This window comes from Cygnus atratus, chromosome 22 (genome assembly GCF_013377495.2).
Source record: "Cygnus atratus isolate AKBS03 ecotype Queensland, Australia chromosome 22, CAtr_DNAZoo_HiC_assembly, whole genome shotgun sequence".
Taxonomy (NCBI): domain Eukaryota; kingdom Metazoa; phylum Chordata; class Aves; order Anseriformes; family Anatidae; genus Cygnus; species Cygnus atratus.
Window position 1 is genome coordinate 1,264,564 of NC_066383.1, and position 26,956 is coordinate 1,291,519.

At 43.7% G+C, this 26,956-nt stretch overlaps 1 protein-coding gene across 8 annotated transcripts in view; it reads left to right on the forward strand.

The window, feature by feature from the left end:
• FLI1 (Fli-1 proto-oncogene, ETS transcription factor) overlaps window positions 1–26,956 on the forward strand; it is an 89,561-nt gene that overhangs the window by 45,769 nt on the left and 16,836 nt on the right. For all 8 annotated transcript variants that reach the window (XM_050715090.1, XM_050715092.1, XM_050715091.1 and 5 more), the window contains 4 exons: window positions 4,634–4,845; window positions 13,217–13,371; window positions 16,656–16,859; window positions 23,300–23,368. In XM_050715090.1, the coding sequence (XP_050571047.1) occupies window positions 4,634–4,845; window positions 13,217–13,371; window positions 16,656–16,859; window positions 23,300–23,368 (640 nt within the window). The remainder of the gene's footprint in view (window positions 1–4,633; window positions 4,846–13,216; window positions 13,372–16,655; window positions 16,860–23,299; window positions 23,369–26,956) is intronic.

Below are 26,956 nucleotides of genomic sequence, written 5' to 3' on the forward strand. Positions count from 1 at the left end.
ATGTGGTTATGGCCAGAAAAGTGAATGTAAAGAGCGCAAAGTCAATATTCAGCGTAAATGCATTACATGCACCTGGAAAGAGCTGTGATTGTAGACACTGGGTCATATCTGGGATGAAAACACTGCCTGCTGTCACCTCACCAGCTCTTGTTTTCATGACCTTTCTCACAGAGCCAAAACCAGGGAACCAGGAACATCGAAAGAGCTTTCCTTGCCAGTGAACTTTGGATAAGGTTAAAAACCTGAACTTTTAAGGGTCTTATCCAAAGCAAACCTCTGGAGGTTAGGGAGGGTGTCAGGATATCCTGGGGCTACGGTTGTTAGCGCAGCCACCAGTGCAACAAAGGCTGTGTGGGGACAGTGAGGAATCTCGGTAAATGGTGGTGATTCACCTTACTTGTCTTCCTGGCACCCTTGCCCCTGGCTCTTGCCTGGGGTTATTTCTCTGGTCCCTTCTGTTTATACAGAGTACACTGCCCAAACGGCCTGCTCCATTCATTCACTCAAGTGAAACCTCACGCTGAAGCTGTCAGCCCTCCCCACGGTGTGGCCAGGAGAGCAGACTGCCTTTCCTGCAGCACAGGGACAAAATCAAGGGGTACCTCACCTTGCTGCAGCACTGAGACCTGGCACCTGGCCCTAGGTGGCTTGCCTTAAAAAAAGAAAAACAGCAAATTTGCCTTTGCACAACTATAAACTGTTATTAATAAGAGTTGTATCACATTTTCATGTCTAGGGGATCCATAAGTGTGTGCCAGCTCTATGCGAACCTGTTTCAGTGCCCATGGCAATGGGAACTCGTGGCGGTCCACTGGTGGGCTGCCTCGAGAAGGCTGGGGCCGTGCTTTGCGGGGACTTGGACTTGCCTATCCCTGCTCTGCGAGCTGCCGTAGACGGGCCTTGCCACATTTATGCCAGGAATGTGATTAAAAACTGGAAAAACTGAAGCCAGCCTATTCCCAGAGGCAATATAATGTAACATATATGCCAGAGCAATACACACAAGACCCCTGTCTCAGACTCAGTCTGGCCAGCTCAAGGACACAGCCCAGGAGGCGACAGCATGGGGGGAACTCTGGCGAGCCGTGGCCTGTCTGCTTAGGTTATGTTAGCAGCTTTAACGCCTAGCCCTGTTTTCCCAATTGCCCGTCGCCAAACGCTAAGTAACTCTAGATTCTGGCGGGACAGACATTTGCCCTCTGGTATGCAGTTAACTGTTGATCTCTTCCTCAGCTAGAACTGAAGCCAAACACTTCCTGACCAGGTTAGGTCCTTCAAAACGCAGTCTTGCCAAGCAGAGCCTCTGGTAGTGAGTATCAGGAAGGCTGTACACATTCCCCATCTGGGTCAGTAGCCTGAAATCCTGCAGGGCCAGCCGAGCCCTGTCCTCTTCCAAAAGAACAAAGGGAGTCCTAGACAGTCCTCACTGCTAGGATGGGATCTCAGTGGGCCCTGCCCTCTGACCCTGCAAGCTGCAGGCTCCGCATTGCTTGCCGCCCCTTGGGGTTGCTGCCACGCTGTAGGTGCGCACATCGCGGCGAAGCTGGTTGCAGCAGGGCTTGGCAGCGTGCCACTCAGCTCCCCTCCCGTGCAGTCAGCAATGCTCGTTTGCTGTTTGCATGTGCAAGCCGATCACGGGCAGGTGTTACAAGCTGCTATCGCTGCCTGATCTGCAGAAGCTCTGTGCGTCGTCAGCTCCCTCGGAGACTTGAGTCTGTAGCTTCTGTGGCTGGAACTAACTCAGGGTTTTAGCTCAAACAATTCCTGGTTCAGTAACTGCTTGGGCCTGCCATGGCGGCAGTCATCACATTTGAATTTCTTTTCCTGTTTGCAACGGAGTTTTAAAGACTGTACATTTTGCAGTCTTCGAGCATTTGAGCAGCAAAGTGCAGAGTTTCTCCGTGCAGCTGCTGCCTGCCCATAAGGCTCTCATTCTTCTGGTTAGCTCCAGTTGCTGCTGCAGGCAGGGCCCAGCAGCCACTGGTCTTTCAAGGAAGATCCTTATCTGAGGAGGCAGACTCCTCCTGATGGCCAAGAATAGTGTGTACTTGCCTGTTGTTAGCTCAGTGTATTGCAGAGATAGTTGTACTTGGATGCTGGCTTAGTAATTGATCCTAGTCTGGGGCTGCTCTTTGGTGGTGGTTTGTTGTTGTTGTTTTGTTTGTTTGTTTTGGGGGGGCGGCAGGTAGCCGTAAAGATCTCAGCTTCCCAATTATTTCTGTCAGAACCTATCTTCAGAAGAAAAATGCCTTTAGGCAGAAAGAGCATTTTCCCAGATATTATTTCCCTTAAAAAGAGCTTTGTGTGTGTTTTGAAACTGGAAATCTCCAAAAGCAAAAGCAAACGTTTTCAAAGCATGTTCGGTGAATTCACAGCGCTACTCACGGTTTCCCTGCCTCTCACTGATCCGATCAGCCCTGACCTGAGGCACGCAGCTAAGACTGGGTCTAGGGAGCTGTACGGCAGCCCAGCACCCCGGGTTTGGGGTTTGCCTACCACCTCATGCCATAATACAGGAAACCCCGCATTCTCTGTACTGAGAGGAAGCAGAGGCTTACGGAAGATGTGTCATTTAGGAACCCCGGTCTGACATCCTGACTTCAGTAAATCAGAGAAGCAGCAAGATGCTGTATCCTTACCTCTGAAGGGAAGGCCGGCTCAGTTTTAAGAGCTGTCACCAGGCGGTGTTTTGTCCTTACACCTTTCTGTGCAGCAAAGTTGCTATCCTGGGGATATTCTCAGTCTCTTCAAGGAGTTTCTGACAGAAGGCTGTGATCACAGGGATTGCACCATAAGGAAATTCTTCCAAAGGGCATCTTTCTCTCCCTGATTTACCCTAATTAAAACAGAAAATGGGAATGGGCAGTTAGGGAAGGTGCTCCTTCTACATCCACCAGGAGAGAGCTACTGCAAAGGATGAGTGCAGCGTGAGCTCCTTGCAACGAGCAGCAGTAGGCAGCCTGTGGTAAAACCTCTCATTTTTGTTATTTGAAGGCTGAAGGAATCACAGCTCATCAGTGTGAGGGGTTGCTCACAAAATATTCATAGAAAATACTGTGATTTCAGCAGGACTTACACACATTTGAGGGTTGCCCTGAATTCAAGCTTAGTCAGGCCCACTTAAACTCGAGGCTACTCAGGCTTGTTTGGTTTTGTTATGTGATCTGATCTGAGGTCTGAGATAGAAAAGTGCTGATAGCTGTAGATGCAGAGCACCGACTTGACTCTTTCTAAGTGCGTTTATTTCAGGCTGAGAGGGATTCTCACATTTAGCCGGTAGACACTAGCTTTTGACATTTTTGGTGATGATATCATGCGCCTTGTAATGTGATTTTCACTTAGATTCTCGTGTAATCGGAGGATTCCAGCAGCTGCACGGTTCTGTTTTCACAATTTCTGTTTCCCTCCCTGGCTGTGGCAAAAGTGTGCAAAACTAACCTCAGAAATGACTGCTGGGGGGAGGAAGAGAGAGGGCAACAATTCATTATTTTTAAAAGCTCACAATTTGGACTGTATTCTGTGAGTTTTGGGCACCAAGGGGTTAGCAACAGATCAGCTTTGAAAGCAAAGGCAGTGTCTGTGTGTGCAGTGGGAACCCACGGCTGCACACACAGCCACGTCACAGGTCTTCTGAATGCACAATCCACAGAGTAGGTGAGTCTGGTGCTGTCTTTGTTTCGGAGGTCTGCTCCATTAACTCACATTAAAGTACTGTGTACTTTTAGTCTGGGAGGTTCCTCGTTCAGTTTCTGGCCTGCCAGCCATAATGGCAGCTGTGTTATGTGCGGTTAGCTTAGCTCCATAAAGAACTTGCAGACCCTGTCAGATGCACTTTGAATACGGCAGGGCTGTGCCAAAGCCTTTATGAGCCTGGCGTGCTTCATTTAGAAAAGCCAAGCGCATCAACGCAAGGGAATCAAGAGTCAAAACGTTTTGTCAACATTTTGAGTTTCAGCAGGAAAAAAAAAAAAAAAAGGATAACAATTTCCTGTTTTTAAGCATTTCTAGAAATCCAGTCTGGTAACTCACTGGTCCTACATCTCCCACAAAATAAACAAAAAGTGTAAAGTAATGCATTTTTTATCCCACCACTAACACCCATAACTCTGACCTGTACTGACTGCTTCTCCTTCACGAGTAACCTCAAATATAAACACCACACAACACCCTTTGAAAGAAGATGTATAGAAATAATATGCACCTTCAAGTGACACTCCAGAAATGTTATACAGCACATATCTCTTTGGTTGTTTTTGAACCAGCAAGTGCAGACAGGTGGGCAGGTAACTATATAAGATCACAGATGAAGCTGCTTCTCAGAGACTGTTTACAGCAGGCAGTGAGAACGGTGTGGTTCCCATCAGCCACCTTTGCTGTTTGCAGAAGTCAGATTAACCTTAACTCTTGCCCCACCCAGAGCAACACAGCAGCTAGCAAAAGAACCCACTGGTTTTGCATACGGGTTGATGGACCCCAAAGAATCTGATTCAATCTGCAATCCTGACAGATGGCAATTTCAGACAGAGCTGGGCAGCTGTGGGGCCCTTGCAGGTGCTCACCAGCTCAAAGAGAGAACGCGAGTGGAGTTACTGGTTTAGTCATGACTCTGAGCACTTGTTTTTTCTCTCCTCAGGAGGCTCTGTCGGTGGTGAGCGACGACCAGTCCCTCTTTGACTCCACATACGGCGCTGCCACTCACCTCCCCAAGGCAGATATGACAGCCTCAGGGAACCCTGACTATGGCCAGCCGCACAAAATCAACCCTTTGCCTCCTCAGCAGGAGTGGATTAATCAGCCAGTCCGGGTCAATGTTAAAAGAGAATATGACCACATGAATGGATCAAGGTAAGGAAACCTTTCCTCCTCTGCTGAACTTTAAATAAAAGTAAAGTGCGTATCGTCCATCTGTGCTCTTGTCCTGCATACCAACAAACACAGCTATTCATGTAGGATCATATCCCGCTGTCCCTGGAACCAGGGTTTCTTGTCACCCCTATTTTAATGGCCTCAGGACCTTGCACTTGCAGTTCTTTAGCATGCATCTCCACGAGTCTCCATGAACATTGTACAGACTGGGACGTGAGACTGCCAGGACAGAGTTCATGCTGCAAACACTGTTGTGAATTACACATTTCATCACCTAGTTCAGCATCCCACAAATGTGCCATGGTTCAAGGGTCTCCTAAAGATGGAGCTGGTCAATGGCTGGTATTTATCCCAGTGCTTCAGAGTGAAGCTAGTGAAAGCTGCATGCACTTTGTGAGCTTCATTGGAGGACAGTTCTTGTTGCACCTGTAGCTAGATTCGTGCTCTGCGAGGGCAGAAGCAGCAATAGGAAACCGGAGAGGTATTTGATAGAGAAGAGAAAAAGAGGAGACAGAGGTACAATATGGCAGCCTATAAGGTGTAGCAGAACAAAAGTCAGATGTGTACCTTCAGGGTGGGTATATGTCACCACTTGTGGACAAGAGAGTTTAGGAGTAGGTTTGAGCAGTGATGTTAACCATCAAAACCACACAGGTTATGCTGTATCCTCTATGGATTTTAGCCACAGCATTGTCTGCCCCATGCCTGCCCCACACCATTTGTAGTTAGAGCTGGGGGAGATGGATCATTGAGGGTGATGGTTGGACCAGATGATCTTGAAGGTCTTTTCCAACCTTTCTGATTCTATGATTTCCCCCATTCAATGAGGATCTCAAAAACTTGAAAACATTTTCTTATCACAGCTCATTTCTACCAGTCAAAAGTCTGGGGAAAAAAAAAAATTGCATCCTCTTCTACAGAGCCATAAGGTGTAAAAATTTCAAATTATGACAGTTTTAAATATATACAGTAAAAACAATTTCAGTTTTTAGCATTATATTTTAGAGCACATTGTTTTAATTTAATTTGCAAAGTCACAAACATCTGTAACATTTGTACCATGTTAATTACAGTTAAACAATTGAGGGTTTTTCTTCTTGTTAGTTTAGGACTTCTTTAACAGCTATTTTCCTGGTTTCTGAGAACCTAGCGAAGTGTGGAGTTTGAAACAGAAAGCAGCCTCACACTTTCAGACTTCTATAGTGAGATGATGGTGTTAAAGACTTCAAACAGCAGCATGCTTTTTTTTCCTCATAAGTATACAGTAGATGCTGATTTTACTCTAAGATAAAGGTCTTTGCGTCAGTTGGTCTTTGATGATGATCATTTGTAGATTGAATTTGATCTTGTCCCAGTTGTACCTTGGAGTTGCATCTGGACTTTGAAAGAACTATAGGGATTTTTGCTCAGAATCCAAGCTGAAACATAGGATAGTGATTTTTTATTTTTTCTTTTCCTGAAGAACACCATCCCTGGATAGCACAGGCAATGGGATGGATCCTGAATGGATCCTGAAAGTACCAGCAGACTGGGGTTTTTTGGCAGTCACGAGGACTACCTTGGGCTACCAAGGCTAGCCTCCTTAATCTCTCTCTAAAATCTTCAGGAGGGCAGTGCAGAGTGGGATTTGAACCATGGCTTATGCATGGTGGTGCGCAGGTCTGACCTCTCCATCCTACAGAGAGTTGAACTAGTCATGAGAACCGAGGTGGCAGAATCAGTCTCACGTATGGCACAGGCAGCACACTCCCCTGATCATGTGAGGAAGCCCTTTATAGCATCACATCGGTTGCTCACACCAATGGTGTCAGACCGATACTCAGAGGGTGTTTCCTCCCAGTACTCTACCCGTCTCTCTCACTAGCAAACGTTGGAGGGCCTAGCAAACAAGTAGTCCTGTCCCACCTGTTGAGCTACTGTAGGCAGTGCAGACTGGTGCTTTTCAGATCTTTTAAGTGCATGGTCTGTCTGGATTCTGCATGTGGCTGTGCTTGTATGGCCAGAAGTCTGTGCAGCATTTTTATTGTGTGTGTATTACATGTACTTAGGAGTCAAATGTCTTGGATTGCCCTTCCGTTGTGGTCTTTGTGCTACAATTTTGTCATCTGTTCTGAAAAAAAAGCAAAATAATAGTGCTTTGACAGACTGATTCATTAGCAACTGTAAGTGCTCTGATATCCCAAGAAAAGGCCCTCCAGAAGTGTGTTTATTCTGGACAAAAAGGAAATTCTTTTTTATGGGTTTGCTTGAGGCTGCAGGATTCTTAGGCAGAAATTGTGTCCTCAGTCTCTCTAAAAAGGGGGCAACAACTTCCCAACCTGTTAGAAAAAAAAAAAAAAAAGACTGCTTTGGATGTCAGAACTAAGCACCGAAATAGCTTCCAGCCTTGCCTTTTGATAACTTGTTAGCACAAGAGCTCCAATCCATCCAAGAAATGTGAACATTCATCTGATGTATCCATCCACTCCCCCTACTCGTGGCTAAAAATGTGCCCTTTCCCCTCGTGTCCATCACAGTTCATTGTTTCGGGTAGGACCACGCCAGTTGCTTGTTCCTCTGCCCATCAGCTGCCTGGCAAAACTGACACACCATCTGAGCAGCAAACACCAATCTCAATACAGATTAACTTGAACTGCGGGCTGAATAACAAAACCTATTCCCCCTCCCTCTCTCTCTCCTTGTCTTTCTCTCTCTTGTTTTTCAAGCACACTCTCTTACCAGCTTCCAGCTGCCTCATTAGAAAGAGCAGCCTTTATTCTGTTTCACCTGTACTTGAAGCGCTAGCATTTTCTGATTGTCGAGAGAACGGTTTATGTACTCTAGGGAGTGATAAAGCTGTAGGAAACCTGACAGTGGAGGGAGCTGGATGACGGTAAGGGACAGTGTCCAGCTTTTCTTCTTTTTCTTAGTGACCAGAAGCAGGTCTGAGAACTGTGAGGCACCGTGGGATGAGCTGGTTTGGTCCCCAGCAGGGTGGGAGAAGGGGTTGTTGATGAACATCTCCAAGCCTGTTGTGCAGAGCCATCCCTCCAAGTGCAAAACCACATGGCAACCCCGACCAGCTTTCGACCCCACACCAGAGGTTCCTGGTTTGCTCCCAAACGGGAAAGAATTTCCCAGATAGCTGCATACTTATTGTATATATGGGATATTCAGGCAGTGGCAGGAATCTGCTTCAGGTGAGATGCTGGGGCTTCTGTACTATTGCAAGATTCAGAGGTACAAATTTGGGGAAAGTTTTGAGTACTGTCATACCTGGTTGCAGTATACGGCCTCAAAATCTGTTCTTGCCTTCCTACGCAGCTGCTTGCTCAGACAAAAACCCAGCACTACATTTATGTTTTGCAGTGGTGAGTGTCCAAACGTGTGGCAGATAAAATCCTACACAGAAAACTTAAAGCCCTCATGTTTCTTACTCCCCCTTAGGCACTGGGAAAGGGGTGTATTGTATGTGTAGCACTAACCTGTTGCACAAACTAAAAAGAGGTCCAGGTTTCCACGGGTTTACTGAAAGGTATGGTGTATACCCCTCATCTCTCGTTGCATTATTTGAGGGACTGGAAGTGTGGCTTGAAATCTCTGTGCTCTGCTGGGTTTGTATCTTCTGTTTATTTAGTTTATAGCCCCTTAGGGGAAAGGTCTGTATTCTACAATGTGCTTGTACAGTTCCCAACACACTAGGCCCGGGCTGCTGTTGGGGCCTTTAGTTGCTTTCATAATATAAATACAAACATTTATATATGCTTCTTTAAAAAAAAAAAATTAAATTCCAATGAATTAAGGAGGATTATTTAGGAAAACGCTGTGTAAAGTTTAACCCATCTTACAGTCAATTTTAATAACAGATTTTACACCGATCCCAAATGCAAAGAGAGAGCCAAACAACAGACATTCCAAATTTTGACTGTATTTACTAAGCCACTGCAGACCTGCATTTGGTCAGAGAGTGATTTTTAAAAGGTCATTACAAAATCTGTATGATCTTCAAATGCAAAATAATATTCTAATGCTCTGGTTGCCTGCACGGATGCAGATGAACACCCCTGTGCAATTCCAAGAGAAGTTATGAATTTTGTCTATCTAATATGCCGTAGTTGGTGCTTTGAAAATGCCTTGGAAGCATTTCTTGCTTCAGAATATGTAAATAACGTTAAGGTTCAGGGACCTCAGAAAATATTTATGCCATTATGATTTTCTCAAAGCAAAACAAAGGGACCATCTATGATGTCTGTAAGAATAAATATGCCCTTTAAATAGCATGTGAGCCCTCTAGTGGGATTCACCGTGCTGTTCTAGTCCCCAGGCAGAGCAGCAGGCTGTTTTACCTGTCAGTGACAAGCACAGTCATTTTAGACCCCAATGAGCCTTAGTGTTCTACTCATGCAGCCTGAGTTTTGTAAACCATATATCTTCTTCCATCCTCTTTACAGCTGTCTCTTCTTTCTGCAGACCTATAGTGTAGGCTACTTTTCTAGTGTGAACCTCCTTCTCAGATATTCCTTACACTGGGTGAGTAAATGTGAGGCAGGGTTAAAGCTAAGGTTCAAGGAGCCTTGATTCTGCCCTGATAGCTCCGTTCCTTGCCCATAAGAGGAGTCAGAAGCAGAATCACAGTGTGTCTGTTCTTACTTCCTTCACTGAACAACAACAAAAAAATTATTTCAAGTTTAAATGTTAAAGTTGAGATGACCAAATGGGGACTTAGACAAAAAGTGGCATGTTTAAAGAGAAAAAAAAGAAAAAAAGAAAAAAAAAGATGGGAAGAGAGGAGGAGTGGAGGAAGAGAAGGACAGAAAGAAGGAGGAAATATCCCAGTGGTCACAGCTGAGTCAGGTTCAGAAATCACTGAAATCCCTTATTTTGCTTTTTCGAATGAATGCCAAAGGTGATTCCTAGACAGAGGCCCTGGGACAGTAATTGCTTTATTTCCAGGTATCTGGAACACAAACTGAAGCTGTACAGAGGATTTATTAGTCAATGCCAGGCTAGCTGCTTGTCCATTTTGGCCAGTCTAGCATAAACTTTCAGAAAACACCAAGCTCTTGGCATCCCCAGAGACTGCTACTGGAGCTGCTGGAACGAAGAGTCTTTGGACGGACAGTGGGAATGAGTACTGCTTCATATTCCTTGGCCTCTGTCACTTCCACAGTGAATACACTGAAGAGATTTTGTGAAAGAAGCCTATATCCCTTTACCTTAGTAGATCTACAGCGTTTTCTTCCCCAAACCTGAGCAACTCCAGCATGTATAGCCACTTGAAAGTCTGCAGCAGGGGTCTCTGTGAATAGTCAAGGATTAACCTGGCATCTGAAATCCCTTCGCACAAACCATTTCAAATAATGAGGAAATTTTTATATAGCTCAAAGTCTGTTTGTGGGTAATGCATGAAGTAAGAAAGGAGCTACATCCAATGAATACGCCATTCATGGCTCACAGCTCCCTGTTCTCATTTGATACTGTAGTTGTTCCCATACTGAATTCTTCTTTGTATGGCCCACAACTACAACTGCCTTCTGCTGGGACACTCTTAAATCCCTCATCTTAGAACAGGCTGGGGCAGTACAGTGATGGACCTCCATGAGCTGCAGAGATGATTCAGTGCTGTCTCATTTCCCAATAAAAGTCCCAATATGGACTTGGTAGGGAATGCTGGGTTTCCAAGGACACAAAAGTAAGGATCTTCCTGCTTTCTGTCGTTAAAGATTTCACAGTATTTTTCTTGAGAAGGGCAGTTCAGTCTCCTGCCCAGTTATGTTTCGGTAATGCTGTTCCCAGTTATGTCTGTCCTCTATTATCAGATTTCCACTGGGGTTAGCTCTGGATCCAGCCGTCCTGAAAACTTCCTCAGAAGGAAGGGAGGCATCCATATGTCCACATGGACCAGCTCTGTCAGGTGTGTGGAGCACATGTAACATATCCCACAGGGTCAGTGGAGCGGCCTCTCTTCCCCTGGGGGATGCTGGGGGTAAATCAGTGCTTGGCGAGGCCACCTCAGTCCCTATAGCTTCTTTTGAGATCACAGCCTTGGATATTTGTTGATCTGTTTTTGGCTTCTGAGACATACAGAGCAAGTCAGAGGATCAGCAGGGCCCTAGCTGCCAAGCCAAGAGAGATGACTGCATCTGCAAAGTGAAAAATGATCACAAAACTGCTGAGGAGATATCTTGCAGTGTCGGTGTTATTTTTGTTGCTTCGCTGTGTCGGTCATGTGGATGTGCATGATTCTTAGCAGAGAGTAAAGGCAGCCAACAGCCCCGCGTTCTGTCCATGTGTGCCACTTCACGCCATTGGAAAGAGGGTACGCTCCTACACAGATACGTTTTTTGGAAGATGTGCTTATCTGAGAGCCTGGATATATCCTGTTGTTCTGTATGAATATTATATAAGCAACGATTCTAGCATAAATATCGCACATCTCAGCTGAGGGGGTTGTTTTCCTGGTCACCTACCAGCCCTGGTCCGCGCTGAGTCTTGTCAGGACAGCCTGTACCTCAGGAAAGAATAAGATCCTTTGTGCTGCTCCGGGGCTTTTCTCTGCCAGTACAGGCAGCATTTAACACCTGACACAGAGAATTTCAACAGAGAGTTAGAAATGATCACATTCCCTGTGAAAATCCTGGTGTCCCTGCAGTTGCTCAGACTCTCCTCTGACTGCCACGGGGACATTAAACCTTCAGCAGTTTGCCTCTCTGAAGGCGGATTTTGGTTCCCTGCCTGGAAAAACAGTAGGCGAAATAGTAAAACCTTAAATTCGAACATGTGTAAGTTATACATCTTATTTCCATTTTCAAGCAACATTCCCTCAGCAAGACATGAGGAAAAAATTACCATCTGCCTTAGAATATCTCCGTGGAGCATTTATCTCCCAGCCATGATAACTGAATTTCAGTAATTTCTCCCCCCGCCCCCTCCCTGCCATTCAGATTAAGAAACAAATTTGTTTAGTGTCCAAACTTGGAAGTCTTGCCAGCTGAACTCAGAGGGTGGGATTTGGTGCACTGTCATAGTTCTTACCCTTCAGCAAATGGTTTCCTCCCAAGCCACTTTTCTTCTGGCAGGGAAGAAGGATGGCCGTGCGATTAAAGCAGTGGGCTGAACTGCGCTGGATATGGGCTCTGTGCTTGCTTTGCATAGAGGTTGCACACTAATACTCCCTTGTAAAGATGAGAGCAATAATCCTGCCCTTCCCTAGTACATTCCTCAGGGCTGGGATGCTCTCTGTGCATGTGGCAGGCTGTAGACTGGTATTTTAAGTGACCTCTAGAGCTAAAAGCAAGAGTTACTACTGCAGCTGGAGAAAAACAAAATCTGCACTCCCTATCTGTGGTTTGTAGGCTCATAATTCTCCCAGAGCAGGACAGAGAAAGCCTCCTGCTTGCCAAGGGTCTGCATGTAGTCCAGGTCTTCGCACAGTGCCACCTGAGTTGCTAAATGTTCCCTCCTCATCACTCCATCACCTCAGAAGTAAAACTGGGGCCAGAGCCTTTTTCGCACACGGTTTCTGTGGTCTGCAGTCCTTGACTCATGCCTAAGGCACCTAAGATTTCTAGATTTCCTATCCAAGTAATAGACAAGCCTGGGACTGTTTAGCTCGTAAGAACAGGCAAGATCAGTTACATTCAGCTGTGTCTAAACAAGACCCTTTCGATACTGTGCTAATGTCGTTGTGTTCTCCTGCGACTGTCTGGTCACTTTGGCATGGGTGTTTTGTGTCCTGTCTTACTGACATCGTGTCACCGTGTTTCTGATTCACGCTGCAGAAATGCCTTAGGTCGGGAGGTGAAAAGTACAGCCTTTTTGTCAATTCCTAGACTCACCTGCCACAGAAAGACAGCATGCTGAGTTGTTTTTAACACAGTACAAGAGTGGAACAGTCCAAGAAGGGTTTCTAGGAGCATAAAGCTGTGTCTGCGGGACTGCTAAGATGTAGCTGAGTGCTACAGGGTGCAGAGAGGGGGCAAGTGATGGATAGACCTAGGACCCGGGTGGTAAGGACTTACATATACTTGTTTTTTATCTGGTTCATGAATTTTGATATTTCAGAGGTTTTGCATGCGATCCTACAGCTGCTATTGCCTTTGACTGAAAGTCGCTCCTCCTTGCACTTCCAACTCTTTCCTCAAGCTGATTTCACTATCAGAGATCACTTCTATGAGACGTGTGATTCATAGAACACCTTATGACACTCATGTGCCAGGCCAGGAATGGCCTGTCCCACATCTACAGAAAGTCCCCTTAACGTTTTCCTTCCAGGATACTTGCCATTTCTGTAACCCAGATTTCCTTCTGCTACGGTAGGGATGAAAGGTGCATAATAACGACTAGTCATCTGTTTCCTTTCACATTTCAGGGAGTCCCCTGTAGATTGTAGTGTGAACAAATGCAGCAAGCTCGTCGGAGCAGGGACAGAGTCCAACCCAATGAGTTACAGCACCTACATGGATGAGAAGAATGGGCCTCCCCCCAACATGACCACCAATGAGAGGAGAGTCATTGTCCCAGCAGGTACCACCACCATCAAACTCTTTGTGTCGTGTTTCTTTGGACTGTCTCAACTATCCAGCTGAACAGATAAGACTTATTTATCTACCCTCTGAGGAGTTCTCTTGCTTACAAACCATGTAAAAAGTAAGGAAAAAGTCAGAGTTTCTGGCTAGTAAGAATTTCATATGTCCCAGTATATGATCTACCTCAAATCAGAATAAGAAGTGAATTATTACTTCTTTTTTTTCCATTCTTTCTTTTTTTGCAATGTATCAAAGTAGAACCTGCAGTGCTTCCTGGGACATGCATGGTGTGATCAAACAGTGAGTTCATAGGCAAGAACAGGCATGAAGTGCACCCAAATTATAACTCCCATGGTTCTCTGCAGGATCCAGATGCACTATTCATGTCATGTTGATTCAAAATGAACTATTATGTTTTCATTTTTTGGTTGGAAGTAGAAAACTAGAAAATTGTATTTGCAGAAACTGTGTTAACCTTCCAAAAAATATTACAAGAGAACATTCCTGTCCAGTTCTCTGTTTGATATCCACATCTGCTGTCTGAAATTGGCGGGATGCATTAAATGCATTTGGATAGTCAAGGATGAGAGCTGCTGTGGCAGGCAACCTGTGAAGTCTGAACCTGAAATGAGAGGGAGTCCTTCCCTGTAAAGTTTATAAACACCGTACATGCAAACAAGTTAGCCTGGGAGCTTTCCAGCAAGGGAAATATTGTAAGTCAAGCCCTGGCCTGATTTACATACCAAAACTTCCACTGATTTCATGGGGGGGGGGTCTGGCTTTTCACACAATGTGTCAAGGGTTGTGGCTGATTCAAGCAGTTGAACTGTTGGCAGAAAGAAATGTACTCGTGGAATTCAGCTCTGTTTTCTGATCGTGGCTTGACCACGAACAGATGACAATTCCCAAGCATTTGTTTGCCATTTAGGATGAAAAGGAAAAGCTTGAACTGAATGTAGTGAAGGGAAGCCAATAAAAGATTGACAGCAAATCTCAAAGTACCATTTAAGCCCTTGTTAGGATCTGCTTAGAGAGACTGGCTAACCTAACCGGTGGCAGGATCAGATATGTTGCCTAGAAGGGTTTTAGCTGATACCTGCTAGTCATTATAAGGGATGCTAAAGATATTCAAGATGGAACATTTATCCTGCTCTTTGCCATGCTATTTCTGCATATTTAAAAAGACCCAGGGTGGCCCAAAGTTTAGCGTTATTGAAACAGGGGAAATGACACTTAGTGCCCTTAGAGGAGGAGAAAAAAAAATCTCCTCATTGAAGGAAAGTGAAAAAAAGGACTTATTTTTCCCCTTGTGACCATCTACAAATCAAAACCTTGAGATACTTGTGAAATAGCAGTGATTTACCAGACTTTGGAAGACAATAATGAACATCATCCCAGATCTCTGGCTGCAGGATATGAAGCCCAAATCATCCAAGAAAGGCATTTGGAAATTTTAATGCAATCCAGAGTAAAGATTTATAGTGCATTAGGGTGAAGATAGGCAAGAATAATGTCACATTAGGCTTGCAATAGTAATAATAATGAACTCTAAGCAATGTTTCAAGAAGGCAGTTTTTCAGAGACCATTCAGTGTCTTTTGCAGTGATAAATGGGCTTGAATCTGAAAGTCAAAAGTGTTTGTTTAAAAAGAGACCACAAGTTCATGATGCCCTCTAAATGTTGGTTTTTTATGAAACTCGAGACAAATGAGTCTTCCAATTAAAAAAAAAAAAAAAAGAATTCTGCCTTGAATACATGCACTGTAAAATTTACAGTTCTTTTCCAGGGCTTAGAAAGGAGGATTTAATTTGGTTGTTGCTGAAAGTTAAAGGAGGTCTATCTTTCTTTCCCAAAGCAGACTTGCAAATGTATTGGGTTGTAGGTTCAATGTCTAGAATTCAGCTTTAAATCATTTGGGTTAACTAGAAATTCAGTGAGGAAATGTCAGAGTTATAGTTTCAATATTCCTTGTGCTTACTTCTCCATTTTATGCTGTTAGTCTAGAACTTAGCTGCCCAGGATTGCACCAGGTACAGCCACTACCTGACCCCTTGTGTCACAGGATCGCTGCAGCCCAAGCACACGTAGCTTACAGTCCTGGACCGAGGCATTATTTTACACACTATACGTGTGGCAGAGGCATTTCTTGCCCTCTCCAAAGCACAAGTTACCAGCTGTGTGACAGCTACTTGGTTTTGATCCATTTTCTCTCCTACCTTGTGACTGGAGGCATTTGAGCTTTGTTGTAGAGGAAGGTACCGGCTCCAACAGCCAGATCAAACTTCTCCAAAATTTAGGCTTGACTTCACAATCCTCCCCAGCCACAATGCAACATGAATTTGGGGCTGAAATTTTTAAATGGCATACATGGGGAGAAGTAGCACAGGAAATATCTGAAAATGTAGATATGCTCTGAAAATGACTCTGTAAAAACAGTATCATGGCACAAATTCTTGCCATTACTTTCTGATCTACTGCTCTTTTCAAAACTCAAAGGATGATTTCTTTTTTTAACTACTGATGCAGCAAGCCATCACCACGAGGTCTGAAATTCCAGCCGGGTTCAATCTCTCTCTTACGTCATCGCCAGTAATAAAGATTCCACAGCTGGAGCTTTGCTGACAGTTGATAATGATGCATGAGACAGTATAAAATCCACATTGCCATCCAATAGCTGTGTTGGTTTTACAGGGCTTGCGGAGGTAGAATTGTGTTCTTGTCAGCAGGGTGAACAAATGTGACTCAGAGATACATGGCAAGCTGTTCTGTTTAAGCAATATTTTTTTTTCAGAGTCCCTTTGCTGACCGTAAATGCCGCCATCCTCAGACTTTAAAATGCCATCTGTTGGGACCTTGTAATGCACTTGCGAAGGATGGTGTGACTTATACAGCACTGATGTAATTACATAGCAGTGCAGAACTGAAGCTGTGACAAGCATACGCTTTCAAAGGGATGAGCTTGCATTTGGAAGCTTTTTATCAAAGAGAGACCAGCCACAGTCAAATGCCATTAAGATTGTTCCCAAGCAGTAGGTAGAAGTTTAAGGCAGGTGGGAAACAGTCAAGTGAACTTATCCTGCGAGGGAGTCAGTATGATCAGTTTATGGGCCTTGTGCCCTCTTCTAGCACAATTCTTGCTTATCTTGGCAAAATGCTTTAGAATCAGTAAATTAAATCCATTTGGTTGTAGAAACAACGGTTAGTGCTTTGGTTGGGCTACACTGAGCGCTACAGGCTTGAGGCTCACATATAATGTTACCATCCTTTGTGCTTTTCTGCCAGATCCCACCCTATGGACCCAGGAACATGTGCGCCAGTGGCTGGAATGGGCCATAAAGGAGTATGGATTAATGGAGATTGACACCACCCTCTTCCAGAATATGGATGGCAAGGAGCTCTGCAAAATGAACAAGGATGACTTCCTCCGAACCACCTCCCTCTACAACACAGAAGTTCTGTTGTCTCACCTCAGTTACCTCAGGGAAAGTAAGTATTGGCCTGACTCATCCCAGCCCTACTGTGACATGCTGATAAGTTACATACAAGTATTGAAGTTCTGGGGCTCTTCTTGCAGACAAATAGTAGCAAGGATAAGGGGAAAAGAACAGAGAAAGGCAAACAGAGAGTGCAAACAAGGAAGAGAGGAATAAAAATCGGGTCGGAAAGCTTATTATAGCTTAGATGGAGTTAGTGGAGCTACAAGATATCAGGGAGGTGAAGAACTGAGCAGAACTCTTAAGAAGATTAGATAATCTTACAGATAATAAAAACATCTGTGACAATATGATAAAAATACATACATTTGCCGTGGAGATTAAACCAACCATTAACTGATGGGTCACAGGCAAATTATTCTGTAACTTTGCAGTTAGAGGGCTGTACACTTTCCCCCAAGGCTTCTGGTAACTATTGCTTCACAACAGGACCCACAACAGGCCAGAGTTGGAGATTTTCTATATTTCTGGAGACCCACATCTGTTGGCAACAGGAAAAAATACAAGAGCGATTCCCCAGATGTAAGTGCATTGAAGAAGACATCATGCAAATGACCTAGTATTCAAAAACACCCAAGTTTTGTGCACCTCATTATTGCCACTTTCTGTCCCAAACAAGACTATGTGATGGGTCCAATATTCTTTTTTTGCTGTATTAAGCCCTAAAACAGAAGCCATGAGCGGTCTTCTGAGTAACTTGTATAAAAGCCTACTGCAGCAACCCAAACAGGAATCATCACGGTTAGCACACGCTCCTGAGGCTGGGAAGTCTGAGACTTCCTGGACAACCATGAGCATGTCCATAGCTTCTGTATGTCCCCTCTTCATCTATAGAATGGAGGTGAAAGCATTTCCTTTCTTCACAAAGGTGTGCTAAGGATAATTGCATTATGATGAGACCAGAGAACAGGAGCTAAATCCCACATGCTTCAATATTTTTTCAAGTGGCAGTTTTTACAGGAGTATAATTATCTGAGGACTGAAAAATCAGGGGAAGTTGTCATAAAGCATGGTGGGAAGGCAGAAAAAGAAAGAAAAAAGCATATTTTCTCTACTGGGAAATCAAATTGTGATGTAAAGGCAGATGAAGATGTCTTCATCTCTCCCTACCCCTGCTAAAATCAGTGGGAGTTTTACAGATTACTGTGGGACAAGAGTTAGATCACAGATGGGTGCCTCTGTAAGCCCCACCTTTATTTTGTTTGAGAAGCTGAGCCAAGGAAATGATTCACAACAAATAACCGAATTGTTGGATTTGAACAGTTTTTGTCCCTTGTGACTTCACAATTAAAAAAAAAAAAAATCCCGTCCAAAACAATTCACAAATTTCATCCTGTTTCATCAGCAAAGAGCTTCTGGTTCACAGAACACTTCAAGGTTATTGCAGGCACAAATAGTTTTCTAACTAAGGTTCGCATACAGAATTATACATTTTTATGGGAAATCTTAAGGCACTTTGTGAAGCCAGTGTTGCTCCGGACAAACCTGCTGACTTTAGCTGGGCAACTCAGACACTTTGTAACCGGAAACGTTTTTAAATTCCCACAAGATAAATACTCAAGCGAGACACTTTCTTTTGAATTGTCTCATTGATAAGGCTTGAGAATTCACAGAAAGAGATGAAGAAGGAGTTGTGTGTTTTTTGAATTAAAGAAAGATGTGGAATTTGAGAAAGTTGACAGAGGAGTGGGATTCTTTTGTTGATTTAGCTCCAGACAGCATCTTCAATGTGCTAGATATTCCATCACTTGGAATGCTCAAAGAGAGTATTAGAGGAACTGCATCCTTGTTCTCATGGCATAAGCCTGAAGACCTGGATTGAATTGCTGCCTTGACTATTGGCTGCCTTCCATTTATTTTGGAGCAAATTTCTGATTGATCCTACCTAACTTTAGATATCTGACGTACCTAAATTAAAAGTCTGGTCACACTGACCTCTGAAGCAAGAGCACACACTGAAATTCAGGATGGCAGACCCTTAATTCACCTACCACGTTTTATGCCTGAAATTACGTCTTTGCCTGAATTTTTCTGTGCTTCCTTTTTACTTTCTCTAAAATGGAGCTGGTAATACTGCTTTCTTGGTCCTCTTATTGTCTTGGCTGAGATGGCAAAACTGTGGAACGGGGATTGTGCCTCGTGTCTCTCAAGAGCCAGCACAATGGAGTCCTAACACAGTTGGAACATGTAACTGCTGCTGCAGTACATGCTGAATAATAATCATAAAAATATAATATTCTGCTAGGGGAATGCCTACAATGATTTCCATGCTATTAAGCTAGTGCAAAACCCAAGCAACTTTGCTGGATTCAGACAAATTAGTTACTTCACTTTTACTGGGATGCATACGAAAGGAGAATTCAATCCCACTCCTTCCCTAGCTTTTATGATTACAGATTTCTCTCTGTTCAGCCCCTTGGGCTGTTCTAAGACGTCATACAAGAGCTGTCCTTATTAAAGCAAGCTCCTGTCTGAGTGGAGGTCGGGCAGCCTCTGAAGAGCATTCCTTTCCATGCAGCTGTTCCTAGTGCTGCCTAATGACAGTCTGGTTTCTGGATTGCTGGTTAACTCCCTCACGGAGTAACGCCTTCGAAAGGAGCTTATTGTTTTTCCAGACCGATTTCCAGCGGATGTTTAGTGCCGAGCCTCTGAGCTCAGTGCCATGGGGAGATGGTCTTTTTTTCTTGAATTTTCCCCTTTGTGAAGCTGTTTGTTTCAGAGACATCCAGCTCCGTAAATGTGGAGGGCAGAGAATGCGTGATGGCAACAAAACACAGGAGAATCTGGGGGAGTCGGAGGTCTATGGGCTAGACTACATCTGCCCAGTCTCTTTCTTGAAAGGTATTTGTCCTCTCAGGATGTTAAGCGGTATTTGTGATGACCAGTGAATCCTAAACTTTGATTTTTGTTTTCCATGAAACAAAGCTGAGCTGAACTTTCAGAGCTTGTTCACTGGTCAGGACAGTCCTGATAATGAGCTTCCTCAGAAGGTTTTCAACATTTTACACTCCAGATCAGGGTAAAAACATTATAAAGTAGTTTTGGCACATCTAAGTCCAGACTGAAAAAGTAAACTGGTAATATCTGCAAGACCTCAACAAAAGCTCAATCTTAGTTTTGGCGATAGAAGGTTCGGGTGAGCTATTTAATATAGATGAGACTAAGCACCTAAGCACTAAGATCACAGCATCTTTAGCCTTCAGACAGAATCTAGGTCTGGATCAGAACTGGACAGTTGTTTCTTGTTTCTGTAACCCACTGAAGCACCCAGGAATTGACACATCTCTGATCCTCAGGACATTTCAGACCCACAGAACCCCTATCCTTTGCAGTCATTCAAGAGACCCCTGAGTATTTTTTCCAGGCAACATACTGGTTTTGCCCCCAAAGCAATCATATTTCTTGAAGTGTTATTTCAAGTTTCCTCTCTGGAATTGCGAAGCCATGCCTTGGTTTTTACTTTTTGTTGCTCTTCCCTCTGTGCTGTCGGGCTCCAGGCTGACCGACTGCCGTGTCGGTGTCTTTTTCTGTCTGCCCGGTGAATCTTCTCCAGTCAGCTAGTGGGGGGTGGGAAGGGAGATCTGAATGTTATCATGCTATGTTTAGGATGAGCATCAAAAGAAACCTGAACTGTCATCTCCTGTCCTTTTCCTCTCTAGTTATGGGGGTGAGTTGTGTGGGGTGTGTACAAATGAAAAGCGCCTGAAGGGGAAAGAGTGAGACTGTGGCTGGGACTGGAAGCAGAAAGCTGCTTTGTGGTTTTGATCCATATATTAATGCCAAACTAAACTATACAGCTAAATGCAGCAGAACCCTGATTCTACCAGGAGATGTGGAGGGAAGCACACACGGCCTTCAGAAGGTCAGGATAAAAAACACTTACAGGTTAAATAGACTTCAGGATTGTGAAAGCGAGATATGCTGCGAGCTGCCTTGCGAAAAGGAAGGCTTTATGGAGAAGGAACTCTCCTTCTCTGCTTTCCATTCCTTTTCCATCTTCCTTTTTAATTAATGCAGGAGAAATAAAAGAAGAAAGGAGAAGAGCCATAAGATAATATGTCTGATATTAATTATAGAAGAATAGCCCTGCACTTTTTACCAGTGTTTCCAGAAAGGGCTGATTTTATCTAAGCTGTCACTGGCCCAGCAAGGGGTAGGGGGAATAAGAACCAAATGAAAATTCATCACAGCCAAAGTTTTGCCCTAACATGAGGGAGGGAGGGAGCAGCCTGGCCTCTGTCTGTCTGTCTGCTTCTCTCTGTCCTGATCTGTGTCTCTGGCTTTCTCTCTTTTCCTCCTTCATTGAAAACCCTTAATAGGAAACACATTTCCTTTTCTGTGGTGTTCCCACCAGAAACCTCAGACTGTCGGGCAAAGGTGAGAACTTTTAGCAATTAAACTGGGGGAGGTGCTGTCCCCTTCCACTGGTTTGGGCTGCATTTTTTAGCATAAAGTAGCCATAGGTTGATCGTACAAGCTTGTTCAGTGCTATTCATCACCCCACCCCCACCCCAGGCATTTGCAGCCTATTTAGTCATTGAAAGCCGCATTTCTGAATTCCCCAGCACTTCCCTGTCTGGCTGGGGCAAGCGAGGCTGGGTCTTGCATTCAGGATCCACTTCAAATAACCTGGAAAGGGGAAAGTGGTGGACAGGAGTTTCCCCACAGATATTCAAGAAAGAAGCACCAAAGCCAGAAACCATGTGATGAAAACATGAGTTAGGTGGACAAAGCTATTGCAGCTCCTCCAGCAGCAGCAAAACTCCAGCCACGCTCTCTAAATATTTCTAACAATCACTATAGCTATCTGAAACCCTCATGTTCAAGGTATCTCAGGGATCTTTTGAACTCTCCCTCTTAGTTTACCATGTTATCCATCCTGGTCTTCCAAAACATCCACTGACTTGCAGCCTCTGGTAGCATCCATCCTCTGGTCTTTATGAGTAGGATTTGTTTTCCCAGTTAGTGCAGCCCTGGCTTTCAATACCTTCTACCTCTGTGTACATGCTTGCATGTCTTTGGCTTTGTTTGCTTTTGGGGAAGAAAAGAAATCTATAGGAACACAGGAACACAGGACTAATAAGATCCAACACCTGCAACGGCTATTACTTCTGGCAGGGAAATGCCTAATCCTCAGCTCTCACAGGAAAGTAAGACATACTGTGAATGCTATTGAGGGGCAAGTGAGGTCAGTGCTATTTGGGATCATGTGGATTAGAGGAATGTGGGGACTGCATGGTTTAGTCACAAGATCCTAATCACCTAGCATTATGGTACCTGCAAAAGAGGTACTCCTGGTCCTGCCAAAAAATCTGGAGATGTTCAGGGGCAGCATATCATAAACAGAAATCTGTAGTTTGCTACGTGTTGCCTAGGACAAAGCTTATGAAGGACCTTACCTGGGACAGAGTCTCACTGAATAGAGGGACATGTAGATATGAAGAGCAGAAAGTGTCTGTGAGAGCACTTCTCACCCCTCCCATCCCGCAGCAGGATTGCTGCCCCGCTCCAGGTCACAGCATCAGTCCTTACTGAGAAGGGCCCTGGCCCTTGTTAAGAATGTCACTGCCTGATGCAGTGGAAACTTTTTCAAAGAGCTGTAGGAAAAGCGAGCCTAGAAATTATGTAGTGTAAACACATATAACTAGACAACCATGAAATGTGTATTACATGCTGGCTTCCAAGAGCTCACAGGGCCTCTTCCTCCACTTCCAAAGGAGTTTGTGGGAGAGGCAAAGTAAAATGCTTAGGAAGGAACATTTCCACCACAGACAGTGCAAAACAAAAACCCTTCCAATTAGTTCTTTTTTGTGCTCCTCTTGAGTGTTTTTGTTTCAAGTCGGACTCGATGGAAAGACCGCTCTGAACCAAGAAAGCTACTTTGCACAAAGCATGGCAGATGCAGGAATACCAATCAGATTTGTGCAGCTGTCAGCCCAAAACCAAGCATGTGACGCTCTAAAAGTGTTCAGATCCTGACAGTGCAATTCATGTCACTTCTACTGTGTGTTCCTCAAACAGGAAATTTCTCTGTCATAGCGAGAGAGGGCAAGGAAAGCTTCTTCCTTATCCTGTACTATAGTCTGTGCCACTGTAATTTCTAGAGGCTCTGTTGTGTTACATATTGTACCTGTATAAATGTACTATACAACCTCCCCTTTTATATCAGTTTTCAACAGAGGACCTTAAAGTGCTTTGTGAAGGAGGCAAAAGTCTTGGTTTTGATTGCAAGTGCAGAAACAGTAGCACATACGTGACATACAGCTACAACACTTTTAAAAGAACTTCTTACCTGTCATAGAAACTGTGTGCCTAATTGCCAGAAAAATTTGGTCTTTAGATCCCAGAAATAGGGTTTTCTACCTGGCTGAATGGTTCCCCCACTGGCAGAGTACATTCAAAGTGCAATAACTCCTTTTCTTTTCATTACAGGTAGCTCACTGCTGGTCTACAATACTCCATCCCACACAGAAGCTTCCTCGCGTCTTGCCACCAAAGAAGGTCAGTCTTTTGCATATAAATGTCCTGGCTTCCTGTGCTTGTGGAATTATTTTTGGTTGAGTTAAAAAGTAGGCCTTTTTTATAATGTCCTTGGCATGAAAACATTGTGATCAGTGCATGCACGACCTGTTTAAAATGGAATAGTTTGCAAGCCCCGTCCATGCTGAAAGTCACATCTCTGCTTCTCTGGCCAGTGATGTGGCATAAAATTTATATCTGTCATTTTCACACTTGTGTATTACTGAATTGATGAGCTGATGCCATTTTTTCTGTTCTTTATGTGAAACAGTTTTAAATCTCAGATACACAGCAAGGATTGAGACAGTATTCCTCTCTGCATAAATTTGTAGTTGAATGGATAAAATTTTCTCACAACAGATTCCATCACAGAATAAAAGCCACTCAGGTCTTCCAAAACCATTCATAAATCTGTCCATTAGTTTCAACTGGCAAAGAAGACCTAGTGTGTTCTTTTGCCACTTTCACTTTGAAACATTTTAATTTCCTTTTTCAAATAACAGTTGATTCCCAAATCTTTAATCTATTGGAAATTCTGAAGATTCATGGATCATATAGATGGAGTTTAGAAACCTTGAAGTTTAGAGGTTAATGAAACACTTTGGGCTCTGTAAGGGTTTTGATATTTTTATATCAATAAAATATAAATTTTTATTTTTATATCGTTCAGTCAGGTTTTTCAGGTTTTTCTCCACAGCTGCAGTCCTATTCCTTTTTCTTATTTTTAATGAATGGATTCTCAGTGATGATAAAATAATGACAGTTGTTGTAATGAGTATGACACACATCCCTTGCCTAGCTAAGACAGTAAGTCACAATCAGACAGTTGACTTGGTAAGGGACAAGCAGGGTGTTATAGTGCAAAAATCTGTTCCTGTGCTCACTAACTTGCCATGTGGGACTAGAAGCCTTGACTTCGGTCTTCCTTTCGCTTAGTGCAAGTGCAGGGATGTTGTTTTCGTTCACTAAACAGTATTCAGTGCTTCCATTTGAAAAAAAATTGAGGTGAAGGTGTGAAATCTAATGTGTACTCTCATTCTGACAGAGTTTCCTCACCTAGTATATGAACATTTCTATGCTTTTCAGGAGAACATGGCTTCATTGATGAACCACAAGTTTGTATTTCAAAGAGCAGTGGGGAAAAGCAGAAAGTCTCTTATGTAAGCAGCTGGAGAAAGACAAAATCCGATTTCACTGAAAGGCTACAGCAAACTGAGATCACACATTTAACAAGCTTCTACATGGTGTGTCTGGCTGCTTCATTGAGTAACACTGCTCTCAGAGCCAGCACTTCTCTCGTGTTGTACCACACTGCATTTCATCTCCAACATCTGTCTTGGACCCTGGACACAATATCAGTGCTGCTTTTTGCAGCAGCTTCTTTTGTCCAATACATAACCATCCACTTGAGCGCTCTGTTCCCTGGCATGCTGTTCTCTCTTTATGAGACAGGCATTAGTTGATAAAATACGGTACATTACAAAAACAAAGCCATTCAGGTTTTTCTGTGACTGACTGTTTTGATGCTAACAGTCATCTATTTAAAATTAATAAAAGCTTGGCTAGCTCCTATTTGAATAAAGCAGGCACACATGCACGTGCTCCCCCACAATTTGCCCCATAAACACATGCATCCAAGACCATGCTCTTTCTGTCTCAGGCCAGGTGGTTGATAAACATAAAGGGAAGAAAGCTGTGATTTTTTATTAAAGAGAAATGCTCCATGTAAAATTGCACTCCTCTGAATTTTTTATACCCTTTATCTTTCCGAGTTGGGCCTACAGTCACTCGGGCAGAAAGAAATTTGAGGGGAAAAATGTTCCTCCCCCTCCTTCCACTTTTTACTACCCTCCAGTGTGTTTCTTTAGTGCAGCTGAAAGAACTTTGCATTTGATTTCTGTCAGCCAGGCATTTTTACTTTACATGGTACTTTCATCATGTGTCAATAAAGGACTAAACACACCCATGGGATATTCAAATAAAAATTAAGAACTAGCGTAGAAATGTTAAAATCCCATCTTTTACTCTTCAATTTCATCCTACAGTGCATAAATTTCCTTCGCCTTCATTTAACGTTTGAATACTGTTCTAGCATAAACTGACCAATTTCAATTTACTGTAAATGATTCATGCTCCAAATATTATTAGTGAGATAAGATGACAGGATAAGAGACATGTGAACATGACAGGCTGACAGATAAGGAATCAGGGGAGCAGAGTTGAGTGTCTTGTCCAATATAACTTGTGATGGACATAAAACTGGACTTGGAATTTCTCAGTCTTGGTCCAGTCCATTAGAAAATAACATTTTCTTTGCTTCCTTCTAAGGCTTTTTAATGGGCTGGCTTCACAATGATGGTGAAAAGGAATTTAAGGTTAAAAATCACGATTATTTTCTTAAGTATTTTCCTGTCAGCTTCCCAAAAGGTTAAACTTTTTTTTTTTTTTTTTAATGTTAATGCATTATGAATCTAACCCTGTAGATTCACGGTTACAGTAACCCTGTAAATTTTCTTCTCTCTATGCCTGTGAATGAAAACAGACAGTCAAATCTTTCTAGCCACTTTCCCTCGAGGACACAAAAGCAGAGCAGGAGGAGGTGATGGAATAGCACAATGCATGTCAGAGACAGGAAAAAATGATGTTTTCTTCACAATCCCGTAATTTTGCTTGCGCACTCTCCAAGAGCACATAGCTAATGCAAATATCCTACTTGTGCAAATTCCAGGGGCAAATGCATGCTTTGCATATGCTTCCACTGTATGCAACATATTCCATGCACAGACTGTGAAAGCCAGCCTACGTGGCAATAAAAGGTATGGCTGCAGCACAGGCAGATGCAGATGTTCCAGAGCCTGGGAGGGAAGCTGCATAAGGCTCTACCCTCCCCACCTTGCTGTGGGCATAGCAGCAAGGACAGTCAGCGAGGGCAGCACTGCTGTCACAGGCCTGGCTTTCATGCCATGGCTCTGGAGACAGAACTGCCTTGTCTGGCTGCAGCTGCAGGCTTTACTCCTTTTTTTCTTTCCATTTTCTGCCCCCTCACTTCTCTTCTGTGATGCCAGTTCTACACATGTGCCAGAAGAATCTGTAGCACTTCTTTAGGGGACTTGAACTGCTGTCAGGACAGAAACAGATACTGTAAATTTATATGGCTGGTGCATAGGTGCATAAAGCATATTTCTTTTGTTCGCAGATTCGTGTAGGTAGAATCCTGGTCGTGTTCAAAGGACTCTTGTTGTTGCCCAAGCTTCTTTGCTCCTCAGCCTCATAAACACTCAAAAGTATGGTATTTAGCGTCATTGGTACAAATTGTCTTCAGCTGCCTTTGAGAAATAAATTGCTGTAATGAAAATCACCAGTATTTTCTGGCGAGAGAACTATTTTCTGGAAAATGAAACGAGGTTGCTCTCATTGCTGAATGGAAAGATTTGTGTCCCTCTCCCAGCACTCCACGAGAGAGATGGTCTGTTTCATTTTCCGTGACTGTTTGGAGTCATGACTGACCTGCTGTAGGTACTGGAGACACGGGAGAAGAATCTGAGGCTGCATTATCTGCCTAAGTCCCTG